Source organism: Silene latifolia, chromosome 2, assembly GCF_048544455.1.
Source record: "Silene latifolia isolate original U9 population chromosome 2, ASM4854445v1, whole genome shotgun sequence".
NCBI classification, from domain to species: Eukaryota; Viridiplantae; Streptophyta; class Magnoliopsida; order Caryophyllales; family Caryophyllaceae; genus Silene; species Silene latifolia.
The window spans coordinates 186,120,545-186,146,833 of record NC_133527.1 but is presented as its reverse complement, the minus strand read 5'-3'; the positions used below and the strand labels follow the sequence as shown (position 1 = coordinate 186,146,833).

General features: G+C 36.2%; 3 protein-coding genes across 5 annotated transcripts; all 3 read right to left on the bottom strand.

The window, feature by feature from the left end:
- Positions 1-3,513: 3,513 nt before the first annotated feature.
- Positions 3,514-6,359, bottom strand: LOC141643789 (WRKY transcription factor 44-like). Of its 3 annotated transcripts, none has more exons than XM_074453097.1 (6): positions 5,757-6,359; positions 5,297-5,567; positions 5,037-5,177; positions 4,333-4,901; positions 4,029-4,187; positions 3,514-3,778 (listed from the first exon to the last, which is right to left on the bottom strand). In XM_074453097.1, the coding sequence occupies exons 2-6, from the start codon at positions 5,480-5,482 to the stop codon at positions 3,658-3,660; spliced, it is 1,176 nt and encodes a 391-aa protein (XP_074309198.1). In that variant the 5' UTR covers positions 5,483-5,567; positions 5,757-6,359; the 3' UTR covers positions 3,514-3,657. The 3 variants fall into 3 exon arrangements, with proteins under 3 accessions (XP_074309198.1, XP_074309200.1, XP_074309199.1); XM_074453099.1 differs by having other exon boundaries at positions 5,037-5,168; XM_074453098.1 differs by having other exon boundaries at positions 5,892-6,359.
- A 107-nt stretch (positions 6,360-6,466) lies between these two features.
- On the bottom strand, positions 6,467-9,674 carry LOC141643788 (transcription factor ICE1-like). Its single transcript, XM_074453096.1, has 4 exons — positions 8,744-9,674; positions 8,214-8,423; positions 7,280-7,450; positions 6,467-6,785 (listed from the first exon to the last, which is right to left on the bottom strand). Exons 1-4 carry the CDS (start codon positions 9,491-9,493, stop codon positions 6,702-6,704), a joined length of 1,215 nt encoding a protein of 404 aa, XP_074309197.1. The 5' UTR covers positions 9,494-9,674; the 3' UTR covers positions 6,467-6,701.
- Positions 9,675-17,323: 7,649 nt separating this feature from the next.
- LOC141643787 ((21S)-21-acetoxyl-apo-melianone synthase SDR-like) lies at positions 17,324-19,729 on the bottom strand. Its single transcript, XM_074453095.1, has 3 exons — positions 19,589-19,729; positions 19,341-19,412; positions 17,324-18,422 (listed from the first exon to the last, which is right to left on the bottom strand). Exons 1-3 carry the CDS (start codon positions 19,609-19,611, stop codon positions 17,618-17,620), a joined length of 900 nt encoding a protein of 299 aa, XP_074309196.1. The 5' UTR covers positions 19,612-19,729; the 3' UTR covers positions 17,324-17,617.
- Between the last annotated feature and the right edge of the window lie 6,560 nt (positions 19,730-26,289).

The window sequence follows — 26,289 nt, the reverse complement described above, 5'->3', positions numbered from 1 at the left end:
GGCCGTTTTTCCTTTGACTTGTTGTCTTTTAGCTTTGACCTTGGTCAATATGTTGACTCGGTCAGCGGGTGCAGAATATGCACACTTATATAGATAATATACCTATATTACAATTTACAACTCTTAATATTGTGTATGTTGTGACTCCAACATTGTAAAACTCTTAAAGTATATGATTAAATTACTTATTTATTTTATTCTTAGATAATGTAGATAAAATCCTAATGGTGGGATTAAATTGAATTCTAATGTATTAAGTACAAATTGCACAAACTTACTCACTTTTATTTATTAACTAAGAAAATACATATATTTTTAATTTAAATTATAAAACAATCAAATAAAATTAAAAAAATAGAGTTTTTAAATTATCTAAAATATAATAAAATAACGTAATTTATTTTCGCAGTACAAATTTTAGGTTTTACACAATACAGTGTTTTTTATAAAAACTTTTCATTATCATGCCCCTGGCTAAAAGATATTCTTTAATTTCAAGTTTTTTCATTTTACATAAAAAATGGTAATCACAAGTAATAAAAATAAGTTTATTGTGTGTGAGACCATTTAGCAGTTTACATCAAAACATGGTATCACGTAAACACGTATCCCTATTGACTTTAAATGTCGATACATAAATACATTAACTATTTACGTTTTTTTACAAGCTCACTCAAAAACAAAACATTTTAATTATCCGAGCAACACGGACATAAAATCAATTAATAGATCATACAACCAGTTGTACCCAGTTGTATACTCTAGAACCCGAGCTATATAATAAAGTTTTCGAGTTTTGTTTTAAAGAAGTCGAGCTATACCATAAAATTCTTTGAACTCACTCACTCAAACATTAAAAAATTAACATTAAAAAAGTTCAACAAAATTATACATAAGCTCGATAAGATATAACTTGGTTGTATGATGCTATTATACCACTAGAGGTATAATGTTATTTGTGACATAAAATCTAATTATATACAAGTAGAATACAAGAGATGGGACACCATAAAGCAAAATGTAAGACACCCAATATAATAAAGAACTCCTCTCACTAAGAGAATAAAATAAGCTTTGAAGAAACAAAAGTAAAGACTAATACTCCGTACACGGTTGTCTACCAAATTCATAATGCTTATAAATATTGGATAAATATCAATATTCAACATTAAATATTTTAGTAACTAATCAATTATAAAAATCCAAATTTTTGTTCAATAAAACACTTTAACTGCATTTTCTCTTCTTTTATTTAAGTTACTGACCTATATCACTCAAACTAGACATCACTCTAACTAGACTCCATGTAACTAGACTTTGTTTAGTCTTATATATTCAACTAATGAAATTATATTTATGCGTGAGCTTACTCATTTAGCCTCAAATGCACCCATGATTCTCACGGGTATGAAAACGAGCTAGTTTATTTATTAAAAAGCATTAAAAATAAATTTCGGTTTTTCTCCTTCATTTAAATTTTGGTTTTATACTGCTATTGAATTTGGGTCCTTTTTTTTTTTTTTTTTTTTTTTTAAATCTTGACGAACATGGAATAAATGGTCAAAGTAGCTAGACGACATAACAGTACAGAACTACAGATTGTAAAAACCCACAAGTGGCCTCTAGATTTTATTCAAGATCTTGATGTTGATAACGTACATAAAACTGGAAAAAAACACTTGGACACATTATTTAATTTACAAACATGAGAAACATAACTGAAGAAGGACCCATGACGACGATAAAGTAAAGAAACACGCAAACGGTACGTAGCATCAAGATCTTCTACACGACGATTAATCTAAAGGCCAAACATGAAACCACTACACAGGTACAGAAGCATCGTCCCCATCCGCCGTCACCTGAAAACACAACACACCATGCACACTAATCATTATATTTTTTCATCTCAGTCATTTGTTTAAATCTCGCAATAAACAATGGGTCAAATTAAATAGTTACTATTACGGAGTAGTTTTTTCAATTCTTCCTATAATTACTCACATTACTCTCTCTGTCGCGGTCATTTTTTTGGTATCTTTTTATTCAGAATTGTTGTTTTGGAAATTAAATTGTTCTAGATTATTGAGAATTTGAGGTGATAATAAGTTTCGAATCATTAGAATTTCGTAAAAGTAAATTTCACGGGTTTTAAAACTAGTTAACGTTATCAAATGGAGTAGATAGATACCTGAGAAGGTGGCACTGGAAATTCACGAGGAAATGCACGGATAAGCAAATTATCTTGTGTAGAAATAGCAGCCATTTTCTCTCAACGCTAAAGACTTTGTTTTTGTTATTGTTATTGTTAGTTTGATTTGTACTCCTAACCTTCACTTATTGTTCTCTATATATATGCCATCCCTAATTGAGACGTGGCTGAATTCCAAAACCATGTGTCTAACTATAATCGCCTACTGCTGCGAAACCATGCATACCAATTAACAAATGTCTGACTAAGCAAGAAGAGAGCAAATGTCAATTATTGAGCATGCATGCCATTGCCATACAAATGTCTGACTAAGCTATTAGTCTTCTATAAGACCATATATCCGTTTCAGCATTTAAACGGGTTAAATATTGATTATTCCACTTTTGTATATAGGACAAATATTTTGCTTTTTCCTATACGGTTTACTTCTGTCTTATACCAGATATTCGTGATAAAAATGAAGTGGTTGAGCAACCCGGAAGCATACTAGACATGCCAATGTCGATGTGAAGCTAATGTCTGCCGTTAGTATCCTGAGTAGTGTCAATACCCTAAGATCGAATATAATATCCGTTGTGTGCATAGGTTTCGACAAACTATTATGATGGTTTATGCTATAACTCGGAAAAGTTGTGATGTGAGTTATTCTATATATGTGGCGTTGAGGACTTTTATAACGGGTTGCGTACTTACTTACATATAAGCATGTCTCTCAAGTCTCAACAATGGCTGCTAACAGCGGTTGCTCGATATCATCAAAGCAAAAGCTAGCTATGATATTTGGCTTTGAATTGGAGTTAAGTGTACTTTAAGGACCTAAAGTATACGCCTCGAAGTATAAAAGTAAGACTTTTCATGTAAAGACTTATATAGGTGAGCATAAATGTAGCAGGAAACAGCCGTCTATAGCTAAAGACAGGTCAAATAGCTTGAAAGTGGTGACATTTTTTGCCCCCACCACCCGACTTGTTGTTTGTCCTATTATGAATGTGGTATTGTATTTGGTCTGTGTTTAGTTATAGACGGATATGTGCCGTCTATAATGAGATTTCGTGCAGGAAACATGGTAAAAAAAAAAAAGGGTTGATCCTATATGTAAAATGAAATTAAATTCTAAATTCATGTAGGTGTAAAATGTTGCTCATGTGAGTTATTGTTTTGGTGTTGACCAGTAGTATCCTGTCTTGAACTCATATGAATCACAAAATTTGGTTGTTAGAGATTTGAGTCTTTCATTAATTTTTTGTTTTTTTTTTTTTTTTGGTGACGCAATTTTTACAGAATCAAGACTGAAACCGCGATTTAAAACCATTATCGGCAATGATAATTTGAATTTGCTTATTCCAAGAATCAGTTCATATTACATGTACTTAACAGTTTCTCTATTAAATAGTAGTAGTAAGAAATTAAGAGTCCTGCTGAGAGGCAAGTTAAATATTCATACACTAAGGCCTTTCATGGTTATGCTTGCCCTCATATGTTGTGATGAAGGCACTCGGGTCATCCAGTGCTCGTTCGACATGCTTCCGGACATCACACTTGACGCTCGTGCACCTGTAGTAACTTCTGCATTTAAACATGAAATCCGACTTCAAATAACTCTGCTCTACATTGTGACACCAAAATGATAGCTAAAACATCCTATATCAGGCCATTTGGAACCAATGTCCAAGTTGGTGTACCGTGTATCGAAGTTATGTAATACCTTTGTCTCAGTCATTTGTTTACCTTTGATTAAAATACTCCTCACAGATATAAAAAAAAAGGTAAACAAATGATTGGGATAGAGACAGAGTAGATTTGAGGAGGTACTAACCTAGGATACGGATTACCCTTGACTACCTTTTGCCCGTATTTTCTCCAACGAAAACCGTCTCCCATTATTTCAGGCTCAGCATTGTTTCGCACCCAAATACAACCTTTTTCGGTATCTCCATCATGCAGTTCTCCTTCATTGCTCTTATTACCATGTTTCCTAAGAAAAAAAAAAGAATAGTTAAAAGAACATTTTCTTCCGTCTAAAGGGAGTCATAAGGGTAATTTTGATTCTGACGAGTTTCAAACTCGGGCTAGACTAGCTGACATATGAATTAAAACAACTAAAGAGAAACATATCTCACCTTCTCTTGCTTTTTGGATCACCATTAACCCCAACAGAAACCTCAGAATTGTCATGTAGCATAGGAGATTTTCCGGCAGAGGAGGACTGCTCAGAAAATCTCATTTCAGACCCATTATTTCTTTCGTTGACAGCGTCATTTAAATCGGGATTGCTACTATAGAAATCTTGTCCTTGTACCCTAGATGAGGTCCGTTTGGGAAAGGTTGGTTTTGGATGATTATGCTCGCCTTTGTACACGATTTCTGCTACCTCTCCGTATAAAGATCTTTCGACCTTCTTTTTCACAGGACAATTTGAGTGTGTGCACTTATAGTAACTCCTTGGATACTCGCTTCCCTTGACTTGTTTCTGCCCATATTTCCTCCAATTATACCCGTCAGAAGAGAGCCGATCACCAATGGCTGACGATGATGCACCCGTTTTATGTTCATCAAGCGGCCTAGGGGGTTGGGGTTCAGTTGGTTGAGATTGTTCAGGATTACATGAGGGTTGATTTATTACAGACCGGCTCTTTTCTCGATTATCAACCTGGGCTAGTGTTTGTTGACTAGCGATGTTGAAATGTCCCTGCTCAATACATAAACACAATCCATTTACAAAGACACGAAACTGAAATGGCGATCCAACTGCATCAATGATATGAAACGATTTGTGGCGGATAAACGAAGAAAAAGTTACTCTAGGATTTTGATCAATACTAACCATACTAGCCAAAAGAGAAGCAGTCGCCTTTGAGACGACCTTTGCCAGTGGTCTGAAGACCATGAAGGTTTGCTTTTCGACTCTGCCAACTTCATCTGATGAACAACTAGGACCTATGCCAGATGACTCAGCCTGAATATTCTGAACAACAGAGATCAGAAATGAACATCTACTGATAAAAAATAAAATCGACAAAAGCTATAAGCGGGCCAACTCTTAAGTCTCGACCATGAATTAGTTAAATGGGGAAGACTACTCACCTGAGATGTCGGGCTATGTGGAGCCATGTTTATTGCAGGTTTCGCTGTCTTGGGCCTAACAGCCCGTGGTGGACAATCATCAATGGTGCCAGCAAGGAGCTCTGAGAAGGATCCAAAGGCAGATGAAGTCGGCCTTGATGCTACTGGCTTTGCTATGACAATTCTATCCGACTCCTTGTGCTCCATCACCAATTAGAATGTACAGCAAAGTATTTTAAAGGTCACAAAGTCGACTCAACCTTACGCCAAAACCTACTCAAGAACAGCCAACCTGTACAAGAAATAACCAATTTGGTACACATAACAACGACAGCATCATTATCCCAGTGTCTCGCGGGCTGCCTAATCGAAATTACATATCTTGCTTCAAAACAAGAAATCATGTTTTTAATCATAATTTGCCTAATCTATTCCATTATCTTACATCATATTAACTGTTCAAAACAAGAAATCGTGTTACCTGACCCCAAATCATAGCGCGACTAAGACTGCGTTATCTTTTTCAGGAAAGAGTCATTGAGAAAGGCATATGTTCGGACCAAAAAAAGGTTACTGAAAACGTAGTAGTAATAGTTGATTAAGAAATTCTCCGTACCTGCCTACATAAACATCCTCAAATGGAAGACGATAAGTTAGAGAAAATACAATGAGATAAAAATAGAGTTATATAAGGAAAGAATAAAGAGATAGGATGGGATAGAAGAGAGAAATGAGGTAAGTGAATAAGTGAATAAGTGATGCATTCCCTCGTTGCAACCAACATTTTTCTCTCCTCTACCTTCTCAACTACCATTCAACTCCTCTGTCACTGCCTTTGACTCTTTATTACTGGACCTAGCAAACTGACATTTACTGCACATCATTTTCAGGTGTCGAATACGGGTCATTTTGACTTTGAGTCATTTCGGGTCTGGTGATTTTGTTCCTGGGCATTTGGATCATGTCATTTCAATGTTTCAGATTGGGGTGAGTCTAAGTCGACTTCAGATTGGGCCAGGTCGGTTGAATTAATTTTTGAGAGATTTAACTCACTCTCATATTCCAATTTATCCCGGTAAATAGTTCACGTTTACTTTTGGAGCACTTTTACACCAGTAGGTATGACAAAATAAAGATCTACTCTTAGTCATTCCAAAAACAAAAGTACAAGTAGTATGTAGAGAGTAAATCTGGAAACAAAAACCCGAAAACAAACACTAATTTCCTCATATCCAAGCAGAAAAAGAATAAATACATACTCCGGCACACTGAGATCCTATGTTACAACTTACTTCAATCCTTCCAACACAACACTTTTTAACACTTGATTTAGGCGAACATGTGAAAGTTACATAAAACATTGTTGTGTCGATACTTGCAGCTGAGTTTTGAGTATACGAGCTTATACATGGAATACGAACAAAGGTTATATCACACCATGAAAGCCAGCCGAGTCCAACAATACAGCCTTGATTTGTTCAGGCATGATTTCGATTCCTTCCCTGCATTGCTGAGAACAAACACAATATTCCATTAATTTCCAACCCATAATTTACACCATCAAAATCAGTGAAAGGATCTACGTCGTTTACAGTTGTATCATTGTTTACTAGTGTAACACCATAACAAGAACTTCATACAAAAATCATTCCGTAATAGACTGATGACTGATCAAACAACTCAACATTCAAGTCCACATACTAAATCTGGATCACGACACTGATGCATAACAGAATGGACAGATTTATAAAGGTTAAACCGTTAAAGCCTTGGGCACAATTTAAGTTTTGAATTGCATTTATGGAACAGCCAAACTTAGGCCGCAGCGACCAAATTCATAATGAATATCAATATTGACATTTAAAAACCATTTTTCAAGACGAAACAAATTTTAATGATTCACGCTATGTTGATAATCATCACAGAGGAAATATTTCCCACAAAATGAGAGGGGCTTTTATAAACTTGTAGCCTATAGGTTATCCGAGGAAGTTTAATGCTTACCTCGGCTCGGAAAATATCTAAAGCAAATCCATTGAAACAACTTATGACAGCTTGCTGAACATCAAGCCCTAGGTCGTCCAAAGCTCTTACTGTGGACAGCAATAGACCTGGCCTACGTGCACAAAACATGTGGATATTCACCGCTCTTCCTTCCCTTGCTTTAACTTCAATCTGTAGTTACACAATACCGAAATTAAACCCAATGGAACAGCACAACTATGATGCCGAACCATCAATGAAATCCCGGGTTGTTTCTCACATTCCTACATGCATTTATGGTCTAGGTAGTCTCCTATAAAACGATCTTACAACAGATCAATTGAAAAACTACTTCACGATTAGAGTCAAATGGGTCGCTTACAATGGTAAAATGATAACTAAGGACAAACATGACAAACTACAAAGATGATATGGTAAAATGATTTTACAGTAAGTTAATGTAAGGCGGTTTAAACAAGGCTTTTATTCATGGTCATTTGCTGCACATAAATTTATCTACAAGATGACAAACTACAGAGATGTACTTGCGAATACATATCTCCGTGAACTCTGTCATATGGGTGAAGTTAAGGAAGAAAGATTGACTTATCCCATTCAGATTATTAGTTCTATGGTCGAAATTGTACGAGCAATCAAAACATCAGCCCACATGATCTCAAGCTTCAGTAGCAATATACTATTGATTTTATAGGGTGCTCAAGTGTTTAATTTGGTCTGACATGAGACCGTCTCACAAGTAAATTCTGAAGCGATAACATGAGAAATCATCAACCAAAACTAAAGCAATAACAATAAGGCACACATAATAATGCATTAAATAATAATGCAATATTGGTCCGACATGTGAGTGAGACCGTCTCATACAAGACTCAACCGAGAACAAAACTAAAGCATCAACCAAACGGAACATAATAATGCAATAAATAAAAGCTACCCTGGCAGGCTGATTATTAGGCATAGGCAAAGAACAAGGGGACAGTTCCTGTTTGACACGAGACGGAAGACTGGATTGGATCGGAGTCGAAGGATGGGAAGTTGATGGTATCATATTAGTCGACTCCAATTCATTATGAAGATCACTTATCCTTTGCAGTAATTCCTTCAAATAATCGATCGCATCCCCAAGTATCGACGCTCTATCCATCTGAAATCACTCAATTTCATCAGCACACTGCACATATATACTCAAAACTAATCCTTTAACTCAACCATTTGCTTCACTTTTTTATTTTTCATCTGAGACGTATTTTAATCAAAGTTAAATTAATGATTGAGACGGAGGGACTACAAAAATACGGAGTACAATGCATCAGCAAAGGTAAATTAATGATTGAGACGGAGGAACTGCAAAAATACGATGCATCGCTCCAATTTAATCCCTACGTCCTAGTCAACAGTTCGGTTTTTTTTTTTAATAAACTACGGATTAATAAAGATAAACAAATGAATGAGACGATATTTTACCTTACTAATTTTAGGAACAACAGAGCGAAGCATATAAAGACGGTCATTCAATTTCTTCCGTCTCCTCCTCTCCGCCATCAAATTCTTCGCCGGCGGCCCTTTCCTCTTCCCTCCACCACCACCAACACCGCCGTTAACACCACCAGTAACAACACTATTCGCATTGGAATTCGAATAATTACCTTCTTCATAATTAAAATCACAATTATTATTATTATTATCATTATTACCACCAATATCATTCTCCGAATCATAATAATTCGCCATTGACGCACCAAAGCTTCCTTCATCCTCCTCCTCACTTACCTCCCCCAAACCCTCAACCCGTTTCCGCTTCGCGGCCCGTTTCTGAAACAAAGTGGGCTGAGAACCCGACCCGATATCAAGCGGCATGAGCATCTTCGGTGGGGCCGGGTCTAGGTAACCTAGGTCCGACCCGAGGAGGGGCGGGTCGGGTGGGAAGGAGAAGGAGGAGGTTGACGGGTCGAACGGGTTGAGGAATGGAGGAAAATACGACGTCGTTTGAGTGTTTTGAAGGTGGTGCTGAGGTGGCAGAAGGTGGGGTAGGGGTAAGGGAGGGTTGATAATGTTACTGTTGGTGACGTACCAGTCGTGACAGTCGAGGGGTAACGGTAACGGGAGACTGTCATGGTGAGGAGGTGGAAGAGGTGGAGTGGACCATGAAACGGCGTCGTCTTGGTCGGTGTTGTCAATTACCCATGATGCGACGCCGTTTTGTCTAGACAGCATAATTATTAGTGTACGGAGGAGAGGTTGTTAGAAAGGGTAAAAAGGTAAGTGGCTTTTGGAAGGAAGAGAAGAAAGGGAGAAAAGGTTGAATGAGAAGGGTGCCTAACTTTTTAGGGATGATGTGCTTTATTAAAAGGGTTGCTAGAAGGCGGTTTTTGGCTTCTTATTTAAAACCTCTCTTCAAATGTATCGTACTCGTACGTCGCGAATTTACGGATGAGAGTATTAGACGGTTTGGTGATAATGTTATTGTAGATTTATAGGTAACTCCAGTCACTCGACCCGTATCCGATTTAACACTTTAATTGAGAAGTCGAACTTAATCTGAATTTAAATTAACCTCATCTAAATGTTTATTTGTTGAAAACTGTCTGTTATACTTAAATAACTTGATATAACTGACTGGACCTGATCCGGCCCTAATTTAGTAATTTTGTTAAACGCGAAAATAACTCGAGCTGAACCCAACTCGGATTACCCGTTTACCAGATCTAATTATAGAAGTGACTGATTATTAATTACTCAACCTAGCATATGGGTTAAATCTCATCGAGTATGAATCGGATTAGGCTCCGTTTGGCAAGACATTTCAGGTACCTGATTTGGTTAAAGTAGCTTATTTGACCAAAATTCCGGGTACCTTGTTTTTTTGTAAGCGTTTGGCAAGTAGCTTATTTAACCAAATAAGCTGCATGAAATGAAATGCTACTTAGAGTATCATTTGAGATTTCTGGTACATGTTTTGATTTGATTTTCCGTTTTTACCCCTTAAATCTATACTATTAAATAGTTATAATATAATTTTATGTCATTTCATCAAAATCAATTACCTTTTCAGTTAGTTTGCCAAACACTTTTTTATATAATAAGCTACCTTATCAGTTCCTAATTTTTCAGCTACTTAATCAGTTACATTTTCAGGTTTCAGTTAGCTTTTCAGTTTTCGAGTACCATTTCAGGTTTCAGCTAACTTTTCAGCTAATTTTACCAAACAGAGCATTAGTCTAGATTTAGGTTATTCCATCCCCTATCTACTTGGAAGAATAGTTGAACTCAAAATTTTTCCCTCAATTGATAATTTAATTGTATTCACTAAATAAGGATGATGGGGCATATTCTGCACCGCTGACCAAGTCAACACATTGAGCAAAGTCAACGACTTAGACAGCCTAGCCGATGCAACCTATCGGCCTGTCAACTGGGGTCTCGGCCTGACAACCAGCCAGCCGGGACACATATCCGCGTACTTATATCCAGGACCCTCGGCCGGCCTGCCATAGGTCCATCGGCCGAGGGTAGAACGGTCTTTCCACCTGCTAGCCACTTGGCCACTACGTGACAAAAGGTGAAAGCCTATAAATACTCCTCAACCCTCATTGAGGAAAGGATCCACAAATTAACCTAATAACCACTGTTCATCTGGTAATATATTCCTTATCTCTCTACAATACGCGTTTAGTCAAGTAACACATACTTACCTCTCTAAGTTTACTGACTTGAGCGTCGGAGTGAGTACGCTCGGCCAAAGCCGAGCCCTCAGTTTGTTCATCGTTTCAGGAGAGATCAAAGAAGGATTTAAGCAAAGACGTCTTTCTACAAGCTACGAGTGGTAACAAATATCTGCTCTGGAATTACACCCGGAACAAAGGAAATTAATAATTATAATGTATTTCATTATATAATTATTTTCTTTAAAATTATTTTTTTCATCAAATTATATAATTTTCACTAACACTAAGCTATAATATTTTTAATTAAAATATAAGTAATATAAACAAAACAAAAATTATTTTGATTACTTTCATGACAAAAAAAATGATAATTTATAGATTTGAATCATTAATTTTGTGGTATAAAAAAATACTTTTTTAAAAAAAAATATTTCATCACATTACTCAATTTATTTTGGATTAATTTTCAGTTTTTTTTCCTCGAAACAAAATACAATAACGAGAAAAATGAACAATTAATGAAATATCATTATTATTTTACAGTTCAATTTTTTTTTATTTTTTTTTAATAATTTTACAGTTCAATTTTTTTTTCTAATATCAAAAAATAATGACGTGAAATATGAAAAATTAATGAGGGGTTAATTTAGCATTATTAAATAATACGAAAATAAAAACTCTATAATAGCACATTTATTATGCGGGATCTAAACTAGTATTTGTAGCATTTGTTTAGATCCGGTTGGGCTGGATGATTCAGGGTTCTAATTAAATTAAGATGTGTTATGTTGTTACTTGTTATAAAGGTTATTTAACGATGATGGGCAATATGCATGAATAAAAGTTGCATTCAAATTCGAATCTTCATTTCGAGTGAAGATTTAATATGGGTCAGAATATTTGACGCGGATTAATTTTTTCAATTCTAACATTCATAACGAGTACTTGGTATTTTGAGTTAGTAATAATTTTATGTCCCACTTTTATTTATGGTATTTGTAGCATTTGTTTAATATGGTATTTTTTTCAATTCTAATCAGGGGTGAAGCCAGGATTGAAAAATATGTAGGGCTAAATTTCAAAGCTAAAATATTGAAAATTTATATAACGTTGAAGATTGTGATGGAGTCGGTATTAGTACTTCAGAAGGCATAAATGAACGTATTAAGTTTGTCGAGGAGCCTAAATTGTAGTACAAATGTAGGGTATTTTTGGTTTTTTACCTATGATAATCTTCTAAGATATAGGGCGCCACCGGGTGACGCCTAAATTGGGTGCCACCCTCTCACAGTCATTTTTAATTGAATGGGTCCCCACTCACCCCATGTGAGAAGGTGGCGCCCAAATTGGGTGTCACCCGGTGGCGCCCTTTTATTTTCCTTCGGGCATCAATTTAAATACGTTAAAAATATGGTGTAAAATAACTGAGCAATTAACGAATTTTCCAATTTAAATAAATATTGATAAATTATTAATCTTGGAAATTCAACCAAAGTTATAAGTATTCTTAGTTTAAAAATATTTAAGTTTCATTAAACTATTTAAACTATAATTCAAAATTTATAGCAGATTGAAAAAAAAAATCAACACCACCGTTATTTATTAGTCATAGTGCTAGTAATTTGAGGCTCAATGTACCAAAATTAGAGAAAAACAATAAAATGTTTGTTATGGGATTTGAACACATGACCTACTACATCAAATAACACCTTTGTGGAATGCATCTAACCATTTTTGCTACTAACTTCCATGAAAAATAGAGTAAAAACTTTTTTTCCCAAAATCATATAGGGCTATAGCCCATATAGCCTATATAGTAGATCCGCCCATGATTCTAACAGTCAATTGAGATCACTTGTTCCACTTTTTGTCTCATCTTGTGTCTCACTATCTTAAGATCTTGACACATCACACATAAGAAAATAAAAATGGTAATAATATATATCAAAGACCTTATATGTCAATAGGAGAAGTAAGGGAATACAAGATTGGACATAAAATGGGACAGAGGATCCGCACTGGTAATTGGTACGTGAACAAGCTGATTAATTGGATAAATTTAGTATTATATTTAGGGACGTTAGAAGAAAATTTTGTATGGAGATTCGGATGAAAACATTATTGATCATCAGATAAAATTTGATGGGATATGAGGTTGTTTTTGTCCCTGAAGTGATAATTTAGGTCCCGTTTTGGTATTGGATGTTGAAAGTTATACAACATCTTTTATTATTATTGGGTAATAATGTAATAGCATGGGAGAAATTTTGTATTTGAGCAACATAAAATGACAAACGACATGTTATGGATTTGATATTTTTTGTTTAAACAGAAATTCAAGAGAAATATCCCTTGGTTTCATTGGAACATGGTAGTTCCACACTTCCACCATAATTTTGGTATAAATTCTGTGTTTGTGAATCAAAAAGGGTGACTATTGAGTCCTTTTAATTTTAAGACTTCAATAGCTCCATTTTAATAGTGGTAAATTTTTATTTTAGAATTTTTATTTAGGATCATATGAATCACAAATTATTGTGACTTTCAAAATATTAATATGGAATATGTATATGTATACATTTTTTGGGAAAATGTTTTTTCAGAAACCAAAAAATACTTCATTATGTTTATTCAATTGTCATTGCATAAAGTATATACCATATCAATCTAAAATGATACACAGTATTTATCAAGAAACCATCTCAACCAAAAGCTTAAACTGATGGTTGAAGTCACATGATCGATTTTATACTCTAACAATATTCTATCGTTCAGTTCTCATCGTATTGTTTTAAAGAAGATTGATATAAAACTTACCTCCAACATATTTCTAAAGTTTAGAAATTGCTCCCAAATTCTCAATTTTGTATTTTTATGACAAAGATGTCCATGTTTTTATTAATTTTTATATTGTTCACCTTTCAACCATCAATCACCACCTACCCCATCGCCAACCACTACCATCACCCAGCCTCACCCCGCCACTTAACTCATCGAACTCCACTTCACACCCCATAAAACATGCATATCAATCCTAATTAGTTCTGTATTCATGACCACTCTCAAATTATTCAATCTCATTTATCAAGAATAACCCTAACACCGAATCTTGTTATTCCACAAATTATTTTCTAGTTGATTTCACCAATTACGCAATTAAGTTATGATTTGTTCCGATCACCCTACCTTTTTTATTTTGTTTTCAATTTTCAACCATGGTTAACCTAATTCATTATATTCAATATATGATCAAACAAAGTGACGTTGCTTTCATCGTGGACGTCAATATAAAAAAAGAAGTATTGATTTAAGTCCTCCATGAGTGGAGTCCGACAAGTTCGTTTGGGTGGTGGTTGTGGTGGTTGAAGGGTAGGCGGCTCAAATGGACGAGGAATATATTGAGAATTAAACAAATCGGGAACATTTTCGTCATAAAATCAAAAATATAGGAGTTTGGGAGCAATTTCTTAAACTTTAGCAATATTTTGGCTATAATTTTGAAATTATTTATAAAGTGAGAATGTTTGAAAATGAAATACTCCGTAATTGATAATTTACTTAATTTTTCATCTGTAATTGAAAATCAATTTAACGGCTTATTTCCTCTATTTTTTTTCAAATCAAAACAAAGAAGGTTGTCGATGTGCCATTGGCTATTAAAACTACAACTACAAATGGAGCAACTTGAATTCCATCCAATTCATGACTCCTCAAATAGTAGCTAGATTAGTAGAATAGAAATTTCAAAAGGGTAAGTAAGTTCAATTTGAAATTGGTTACTACCACCAACTCCCTCCCTACAATAACTAAGGAAAGGACGAGTGTTTGGAATAAATTAGATGAGAATTGAGATAGGAAATACCAAGTTTCTCGTGAACATCTTAATACATACGCCGCACCTTTATATGCAAATCCATTTCAATTTTACTAACTTCCGGTTCATCTACGGTTGCTCTCCTCCCCTCACACTTGTTTGCCCTTTTTTATAATGTGTTTGTCAATCAATTTGTCAATTATTTCATTCTCAATTAGCCTTATTGTATAGGGTATGTGACTTGACTTAGCTACGTGCATGAACCTTACAAGGCTACAAAATTGACCTTAAATTTGAGTGCGTATAGTAGGAACGATGACTACTACATACTAGTAGTCTACTATGGAAGAGTAGTTGCGTGCTACAATCGATGCGATTGAGCAAAATTAAGTAAAGGTGATATTTTCGAATAGCAGGCCTTACTTAACACGATCTTAATTAAGTTAAGACCTTGTACAAGTCACAACCTCTCTTTGATTTTAAGATTATTTAAAATGGTTATAAGCCGGTGTCTTAACTTAAGACGCTCTTAAGCAGAGTTTGTGATGTCTTTTATACTCCATTTGTTCTAGTGATATGTTTACACTTCCTTTATTTTGTGAGGGGGAAATAAAGAAAGTGTAAACATATCACTGGAACGGAAGGAGTAAATTATAATAATAGTACAAACGAATATAATTACAAAGTACTCCGTAACAAGAATGTAAAGCTTTCATCATATATGCGTGTCATTATTCAAAAAAGTCGTGTGTAATTACTTAATTAAATAGCTTGAATGATTTTTTGACAGTTGATACTTTGTCTAAGTCTCTTTTCATGTGTGTTGATTGAAGTATTATTATCTCACATCGGTAGATTTAGATTGAGAAAACTAGTTTATAAATTACTGGGTTACTTCTATCACTATTCGTTGATTTTAGGATTAAACCTCATATACATGGTTGTGGACCGAATGTATTATATAACCAGACAATATTGCCCTAATATTGGAATACATTTTTAAGTTCAAATTTAAATTTCATCTAATTAGCTACACTAGTTGAGTAAGAGTGAGCTTAAATATGCATTATTGTTCTTTGTCTCTATCTACCCCACTATAATGACATTTTATCAAAGAGGAAATTAAAACAATATGGTGTTACTTTTGTCTTCTCAACATATAAGTATAGAACGGTGTAAATAAAGCCTAAATTGTGTACAACAAATTTAGTGCAAAATTATGAAGAAACGAGTACAATTAAACAACCCGTGTCTATATACTCCATCCACATGCAATTATGGCGCAAACTTGCACATATCGACAATGGTGTGTCATTTACAAGTACTCCTTACTATATTCGGGAGAACGACTTCATCTACCATGAAAGTTTGTGCTCCCTTTTCCCATGGTGGTCGTAAAGAGTCCACCTTGTGATCAAAGATGGAGGTTTGATTCTCATTGACTTAAAAGTAACATTGTTGATAGTGAATCTGTAAATATTAATTTAATTATCTCTCAAAGAGGCCAATGGTTTTCTCTGACCTTGAACTGAATAATGCTTACCCTTAAACCTAAACTTTTATGTATAAAAAAAAAAGGGTATTCTCTCGTGTATCCCTGAACTTTTTCGTTTTCTATGGTGTACCCCTCCTTTTTCACAAAAAAACTTTGACCGACAATAATTCTCTGTTACGAGTTCAGAAAATGGTAATTTTTTTTTTCAAACCAATTATCTTGTCAAGGCCTTCAATTAGAAAAAAAAAAATCACCGCTTTTTAAACACGTAGCCGGTAGTTATGGTTGGTCAAACATTTTTTAACGAATAAACTTTGACCGACCATAATTCCCGACTACGAGTTGAAACGTCGGTGAATTTTTTTTTTTAAACAGAAGACCTTTTAAAGAAGGTCAATTTGAAAAAAAAGTTTTGTGTAGCCAAGAGTTATTGACGGTCAAAGTTTTTTTTGCATGAAAAGAGGGGTATATTATAGAAAATGAAAAAGTTGAGGGGTACACGAGAGAATATCCCAAAAAAAATATATAAGACGGTTTTTTTAAGTAAGAAAACCATCCATTTATTGCTATTGTTGTTAACAAATGAGTATTGCTATATTGTTTATATAACGTGCTTGGGGAGCCCGTTGATAATTTAGGGCCCGAAGGGACTCATACAACATCCCCTATTCATAGATATGCGCCCGCCTTTACTCAGTTAGATACAAAATTATCTATTTTAGAAAGAGGAATTAAAGTGGTAGATCTTTTAGCCCCTTATCGTTGTGGAGGAAAAATAGGACTCTTCGGCGGAGCTGGAGTGGGTAAAACAGTACTCATTATGGAATTGATCATCGTACACAATAATCACGGTGGACAATAATTAGGTTTATAGTAAGGGAAAATTTAATTTTTTACTACAAATTTCGTCATTGTTTAGACATGTTTAATTGGAATAGAACGGGTAATTTAATTTGAATTTATTCAAAATACGAAATGGATATTTGATTGGAAAGGAGATTGGTGAAATTGTAATTTTATCAACGAGAGCTCCAACATTAAATACGTCAATTTGTAAACTTTAATACCAGTTTTAAATCGAACACTTGCTTTTATTGACTTAATAAGGCGAACTCCAAACCCTGCTCTTATAAGTTGATCTTATTGGAGAGTGGAGACTTCCAAATACGCCAATTCAAAATAAAACTATTGTAAAAACACTTACAAAGTAAAATAATGAAACTACTTATTAAAATAGAGAGTAACACAAATGGAGCACGATCATGTAGTCCAATCCTCCATATACTATAGGTATTCGCTCGTTACAATTATTTATTTACCTTTTTTTATTTCGCGTGATAATTATAGCAGACGCAGTAATATAATTACTCAAATTGATTTGGAGATGGGAAATCAAGTCTCTTGAAACAGGTCATTCCTCCATCAACCACAAGATTATGACCGGACACATATTTAGCCTCATCGGAAGCCAAATAAAGAGCTGCTTTTGCTATATCAATTTCCTCACAATCCACCCCTTTCAATTCCCCCAAACCGTTTAATATACCCTTCAATTGCTCCAGACTTGCGTTCTTATAAACTCGGCCCAACCCATCCACGGCCATTTGGGTCGCAATTGGACCGGGTGATATACAATTTATCCTAACTCCATGTTGAGATAATTCACTAGCTAGAGACTTCACTATTCCCGGTATCCCGAACTTTGATATTGTATATCCATGAGGCCCAAGCCCACCCATTATTCCACAAATACTCGCGGTACAAAGTATCGAACCTGACCCAGCTGGTATCATGACTCGAGCCGCATGCTTGATACCGGCCATTGTCCCCCGTATATTGACTCGCATCATTTGGTCAAACTGATCCAAATCCAAATCCGCTATGCTTGGCGGGTAGCTTTGGCCCACTATACCAGCATTGTTATACATGATATCAAGCTTCCCATAGTGGGCTACTGCGGTGTCAATGGCTTGGGCCACATCGGACTCTTCACCAACATCACAATGGATAAACTGAGCATTTGAGCCCAAGTCTTTTGCTACATTTGGTCCATGTTTAGTGTCGATGTCGGCGATGAGGACTCTAGCTCCCTGCTTAATGAATTCTTGGGCCGTTGCCTTACCAAGCCCACTTGCTCCTCCAGTTATCAAAGCTATCTTATTTTCAAGTCTGTGCATTTCAATCGAATCCAATGTTAATGTTTCAAACTTTCAATCTCAATAACACAAATTCTCGTTATAGACCGGAGATATCCGTCTGTAGTTATAGATGAGCCAAATATCCACCCACTTTAAACATAAGACAAACAAGAAATTGCATGTTGGGCCCAAAAATATCACCACATTAATCATATTTAATCCGTCTTTCACTTCAGACGAATATGTATGCCTCTAGTGAAACACTAAGACTAATTTCAAAAATAATTAATGTTATCTTTCCTGTGTTGAATAGCGACTTAACCTACTACCACTATCTGTCAATCTGTCATCCTCTTTATTCCAATAACAAATTTGAAGAGCAGAAGGCATAATATTATTATCGTTATATCATAGATAAAGCACCATAAGATCACTCTTGAATCGACTCGAACCTAAAACTTTTCCATGAACACTAGAAAGGCAAAACAATTGACTAAGACAGGAAAAGACACCCTAAAAATGAAATGATAAACAAATGACTGGGACGAGGGAACGCAGGGAGTACTCTGTAGCTAGAGAATATTAATTTGGACCATTGCATAGCCATTGATAATAACAATATACTCCTATTCTTATTAGTTAGGAAGGACACATTAATGACATTTTATGTTAGAAAAATTCATAGGAAGCATTTTTGCTAATATTTTCCTTAAATTAACCTTTATATTTATAACTTTTTTATTGGTTAGGGAGAACATATTAATGATCCTGCGGAAGGATCTAAGAATTTTTCTTTGTTAACTTCCTAAATCAATCTCGGGAATAAGTGAGCAAATGATAGAAACGGAGGGATCAAGATAACAGTTTAGTTGTATACACATGCAAAACTAAACTAATTAAAATATTACAAGAATTTCGAAAATAATGATGAAATGCGAAGATTATGTACCTTCCTTTAGCAGGATTAGTTGAACATGATCTTAGTTGTTTGAAGATCATCCCCTTCATTTCACTAGTTGTACTGCAAACAGAAACAAATAATCATTTTCATTAGTCTACTATAGTCAGTGGCGGAATCAGGATTTGAGATTAGGTGGTGAAAAATTTTAGGGGTAACGAATGGGTAATAATATGAGTTCCACCACCGACTATCAAAAAGTTATAGTTTCCGACTACAAATTAATGTAAGAAAAATACCTTCTCTTGAGCAAGCTTAACATTTTGTTGCCGTTGACTTTTGAAGGGGGGAAGAAGAGAGAAAGGAGGGTTACGGCCTTACGGGTCACTTTGACTGATTTTCTCCGATCTTGATCCAATTTAGTGTTGTGTTAATATGTTATCTAGAGCTTATATGTTACGGAGTATATAATTCCGGGTTTCCACGCATTGCACGTTCTCGTTATTGAATATCGACGATGACGCTAATCATCTTTTATTCCATTTTTTTTGTCCTTTTTTTTTTTTTCAAAATTTATCCCTCTTTTATTGTGCCATGGGAAGATACAATTACCAGGAAGATTAAATTCATGTGAAGTTGAAAATCATGTGAATTGTATAAATCTTGTTTGGTTGGATGTGGTAACTTAAATTCATGTGGGAACTCCCACTTACCTAGGGGGGCTAGGTAAGTGACTTCCTATATTATGTAGGATTTGGAGTTCCATAGGAATTTCTACTTCCCATAAATTGGGCAACCAAACAAACCTTCATTTAGCTACTTCTCATGATTTAGTATGACATATTAGTATACTACCCTTATTACCCTTACCTTTTTTTTAAGTTAACACTAATCCTATCAAAATAATATTGTCCATTTTATTCTTAATTATTTGGGATAAAGTAGTAATTTTACCCTATTTCTTAAATCTTTCTTTAAAAGGAAAGTATGACAATAAAAGTGGAAAAATTCTTAAGCAAGTAAAATATACGACATTATTGTTTTTAAACTTCAATAAGTCCCGCTTTTGAAGTGACAAACTTTTATCACGATTTGTGTTTTAAGTTAAGTTTTGCCATGTTTTCTCAAATTAAATATTTTGAGAGATATTCTAATGAGTGTCTTGATTATAGCTCGCAAGCTTCATGTCAGTGATTATCGGGCCAATGTTTATATTGAGTTTAATGCCAATGAAGGACATTAGAAGACTGCATTGAAGAGTTGAGTCAGAGAGATTGAAGTAGATCTTTGTTGCAAATTTTTCTGATTGATATTTTTGTGTATACAGAACATTACAACTACACAAGTGTATATACACTACATATGGACAATAACCATAGAATAATGATGTGCATTAATAAAGAAGAGACAAGTCAAACAAGCTAGTTAGAACTAGGATCCTAGCTGTAGCTTGTCTTCTGTCAGCCACAATCCTTCTTTCTTCTCTTTTGGATACTTCCTTGGACTGCTGGTCCAAGAGCAGCATTATGTTTATGCTGCCTTTCTTTACACTCCCCCTCAAGATGGGAGGGGAGTCCAGACGAAACTCCCATCTTGGACATGAGATAGTGATGCTGAGCTGTAGGGCATGACTTGGTGAGAATGTCTGCAACCTGGTCCTTAGTGTTAACATAGGAGGTAGTGAGTAATCCTTGTTGAATTTTTTCTCGAATGAAGTGACAGTCTACCTCAATATGCTTGGTGTGTTCATGGTACACTGGATTAGCAGCAATAGCTAGTGCTGCTTGATTGTCGCACTTCAGATGGGCAGCCCCTAAGGAAGTGAGACCCAGATCTCTGAGTAGGTGAAACAACCACGTGACCTCACAGGTTGTCATGGCCATGGCTCTGTATTCTGCCTCTGCTGAGGATCTTGATACAACAGATTGTTTCTTGGATTTCCAGGAAATGGGAGATTGGCCAAGGAGGACACAATATCATGTGGTTAACCTCCTGCTGAAAGCACATGAGGCCCAATCAGAGTCACAGTAGGCAGTGAGATGCGCTGCTGAAGAACTAGCAAAGAGTATGCCTTGGCCAGGAGCAGACTTTAGGTACTTCAGCACTCTTCTAGCTGCTTGCATATGGTCATCAGAGGTCGGGTTTTGTAAGAACTGACTCAGCATTTGAACGGAGAAGGCAATATCAGGCCTGGAAATAGTCAGGTATATCAATTTGCCCACCAACTTCCTGTATATATCAGGTTGAGGTAGTGGGGTGCCTTTACCAGGTTCCAATTTGAGTATTGGATTCACATGAAGCCTTAATGCCTAGGATTTATGTATGCCAAAGGTGGTTAATAGGTCCAAGGTGTATTTTCTCTGAGAAATAAAGATGCCAGCACTGCTTCTCTCGATCTCAAGCCCTAAAAAGTAGCTTAATTCCCCCAAGTCTTTCATAAGGAAAGAGGCATTTAATTGAGCTTTTAACGCTGTAATCTCAGATGAGTCATCTCCAGTGATGACCATGTCATCAACATAAACCAGTACCACTGTTGTTTTTCCATGTTGTTGTTTTATAAAGAGAGAATGATCAGCCTGGCATTGTTTATAATTGCATTCCAACAAAACCTGAGATAACTTAGAAAACCATTGTCTGGGAGCTTGCTTGAGACCATAGAGAGATTTAAGAACGAAGTTTGTAGACTTTACCAGAAGACTCATCACTACCACACTCCCCCTGACCAGTGATCTGACCATTGCAGTAGCCAGGGGGCAACTTCATGTAAACATCTTCCTCCAGATCTCCGTGTAGAAAGGCATTAGAAACATCCATTTGACAGGTGGCCCAATTTTTCATGGAGATCACAGCAACTAAAGCTCTAACTGTGGACATCTTTGCTACAGGGGCAAATGTTTCTTCATAGTCAAGACCATATCTTTGTCTAAAGCCCTGTACAACCAGACGAGCTTTATGTTTGTCTAGAGAGCCATCAGGGTGATATTTGGTTTTATAAATCCATTTACATCCTATAGCTTGCCTGCCCTTAGGCAGATCAGTAAGCATCCAAGTGTGATTGTTGTGTAAAGCTTGGAGTTCCAAATTCATGGCTTGGACCCACTTCTCATCCTGGATTGCCTCACTGAAGTGGACAGGATCAGCTGGGAGCACTGTAGCATGACCAGCAAATCTTTTTGCAAGAACCTTGGGTAGATGCAGTTGTGCCACATTAGCAATGTGTATGGGAGCCATAACAGAATTATCCACAACAAAATCCTTGACCCATGCTGGAGCTCTCCTATCCCTCTGGGGTATGATAGTAGGGTCCTCAGTCTCAGGAGCAGAGTGTGAGTCACTACCAGACCTGTGAGGTGAGTGATCAGGCCCTGGTGAAGCAGGAGACTCATCACAGGCAGGAGTGGAGGCAGTCAGGTGGGGCATATGGGCACTCTCATCCACAAAAACTTCAGTGTGGCTAGATGGAATCACCTCTGGTTGCAAGGAGTGTAAGTATTGACCAAAATTCTTGATTTTACAGGGAAACACTTTTTCAAAGAACTTGACATCTCTGGAGACAAAGACATGTTTCTTGACTATGTCATACACCCTGTATCCCTTTTGCGACAATGGGTAACCCAGAAAAATGCAGGGAATCCCCCTTGGTTGAAACTTGTCTTTGTCCCTGCTTGGATTATAAACCATAGCAAGACATCCAAAGACTTTGAGCATATGATAATCAGGACTTTTCTGGAAGAGCAGTTCATAGGGAGTCTTGTTTTGGATGACTTCTGCAGGCAGTCTATTGATAATGAAAGCTGCTGTGAGCACACAATCTCCCCAAAAAGAAAGAGGTAACCCAGCAGTGAACCTGAGTGCCCTGCTGATTTCTAATAAGTGCCTGTGCTTCCTTTCTACTACCCCATTCTGTTGAGGTCTATCAACACAACTTGTTTGTTGCCATATGCCCTTAGCAACCAGGAACCGTTTGCTGTCTCCCTCCGTTATTTCAAGTGCATTGTCAGACCTTAGAATCTTGATGCTAGTGTCAAATTGATTTTTGACAAAATGATAGAATTGGACTAGTAATTGAGGCACTTCAGATTTGTGTTTCATTAAATAAACCCAAGTAGCTCTAGAATGATCATCAACTAAGGTTAAGAAGTATATGTACTTTTGTCTAGTCTCTTTTCTGTAAGGTCCCCAGACATCAACATGGACCAAATCAAAAATGTGCGGAGACTTAGCCATTCTGATAGGAAAAGGAAGTTTAGTTTGCTTGGCCATGTCACATGTGATGCAAACCCTGTCATGATTCATGGAAGAAACACAGGGTATATGTTTCAGTTTATGAGTACTAGCATGTCCTAACCTGAGATGCCAAATATCACTATCTTTTTCATTAATAATTGGCAAATCCATACATAATTCCTCAGAGGCATCACAAGAATTGAAAATTGTGCCTTCTGCAGCCTTTATATCACTACGAGTACCAGCAAATGCAGACTTAATAGACTTATTGTTACATAATTTAGGGTTAAATTTTCCCACTGAAGTATTTCCTAGACAAGACATAAAAGACTTAGCATTCTGAACTAGATAGTAGACTCCCTTGTCTTCTTTCCCAAAGGCTCTAATCCTCCTGGTATGAGAGTCTTGTATGGCACACACATGCTCATAAAATATCACAACACATTGCTCATCATGGATTAGCTTTTGAACAGATAATAGGTTATGTTTAAATGAGGGAACATAAAGAACCCTGTGTAATTTCAATCCATTACCTAGTTGGTAGGTACCAGTGTGGGTGACATGGAAAGAGAGACCATTAGGTAGATTAATTTTAGGTTTCATTTTTAGTTCTTTGCAATTGTCTAGGAGACTCAGATCAGAGATCATGTGATCTGAGGCTCCTGAGTCAATGATCCACTCATGAGATCTGCTGCTCACAGAATTGCAAGACATAAAAACCATACCTGCGAAGTTGGCTTCCATTTCATCCTCGGTTTCAGGATAAGAACTCATGCCTTTCCCTTTTTGATTGCTCATCAGCTGCTCAAATTGTTCAGCAGTCAGGGTGATGGCCCCAAATATTCCAGTACCCCCTTCACCAGTCATAGCACTAGCGGCCATTTTTCCTGTGTTGGAGTATTTCTGGAATTTTCCTCTGCTTGCCCCACCTTTGTATCCCTTGGAGGCAGATCCAACATTATCATGAGCATTCCTTAAAGGAGCAGTTTCATTCTTCCGTGGAAAAAATTTGGCCATGGGGTGACCAGCAGGATATCCTATCACAGTCCAGCACTTGTCTGCAGTATGTCCTTTCCTTGGACAAGCAGTGCACTGAGGTCTGGTATCAGGAAGTCTCTGCTTTTGGTCAGCATAAGAGGCAGTGTTCTCAAGATACTTTTGCCTCTGGTCAGCATAGAACGCAGAGTTCTCAGCTTCAATTTTCACACTGGTCTTGTAGTTCCTCCTCTGTGCTTCTTCAAGTTGAAAGATAGCAGCTGCCTCTTCTGCAGTTGGGAGAGGTGACATCATGAGAACATTACTCCTCATGGTAGAATAAGAGGAATGTAGACCATTAAGAAACTGAAACAACTTCCTTTCTTCCCGTTCCCTGTGCTGAGCATCCAGGAAAGCCCCTATCTCAAGGGTCATCTCACTTAGAGGAGGCCAATCATTCATTAGCTCAATATTTTGCCACAGAATTTTGAGTTCTGTGAAATACTCACAGATGGTCTTGTCTCCTTGTTCAAGATCATCAAGCTCCTTGTTCAATCTGAACTTTCTGGCTCCATTGCTCACAGAGAATTGTTTTTGAAGGTAGTCCCACATTTCTTTTGCAGTTTCACAATACATCACAGATTTCTTGATCGGTGGTTCAACATTCTGCAAGATCCAGGATATAAGGAGGCTGTTGCAAGTTTCCCAAGCTGCCACCCTCAAGGGATTGTTGGTGGGTTTCTTCACCAAACCAGTCAGCAAGCTAAGTTTCCTTTTGGTGCAAATGTTTATTTCCATTTGCCTTTTTCCACTCATGGTAATTTTCAATTCCAGACAGTTTAGTGTCCACCACTATATGGTGTGCACTTTCAGCTGGATGAAGATAAAGTGGATCAGAGGTTTCTATGATGGCATTTGCGGAAGGAATGAGAGATTCATAAGTACTCATTTTGTTGATAAGAGATGTTGAATCAGAAAAGAGAAAGAGAAGGAAAGAAGAAAGATAGAATGCTTGAGGGATGATGAAAAACACCAAGCACACGATCAGTTTAAATAGATTGAACAATGTACTTCAACCATTAATGCTCAACTACAATTGGTTATCAGTCTCCTCATCCTTTGAGGCTCTGATACCATATTGAGTTTAATGCCAATGAAGGACATTAGAAGACTGCATTGAAGAGTTGAGTCAGAGAGATTGAAGTAGATCTTTGTTGCAAATTTTTCTGATTGATATTTTTGTGTATACAGAACATTACAACTACACAAGTGTATATACACTACATATGGACAATAACCATAGAATAATGATGTGCAATTGTGCATTAATAAAGAAGAGACAAGTCAAACAAGCTAGTTAGAACTAGGATCCTAGCTGTAGCTTGTCTTCTGTCAGCCACAATCCTTCTTTCTTCTCTTTTGGATACTTCCTTGGACTGCTGGTCCAAGAGCAGCATTATGTTTATGCTGCCTTTCTTTACATTTACAAAACCTGAGAATATTGCAAACTAAAATCAACTCGATCCTCAATGACGATTTGGTATGACCCAATAAAATTGATGACTCAACAATTATTAAGCTTAATATTGATCAAAATGAAAGCGACTTAGAGTTTAGTTTGATACGTGACTAATTTTAATGGTTAAAAATTGAAGTAATGCGATAAAATAAGGGAATGCATAATGCCACAACAAATTACTAATGTCACTCGTTTTTATGAGACGATGAATAATAACATTCTTTAGATCCTCGTATTGGTGTGGCATTAACAAAAAGGGTTATGGCATTATCAATCCCC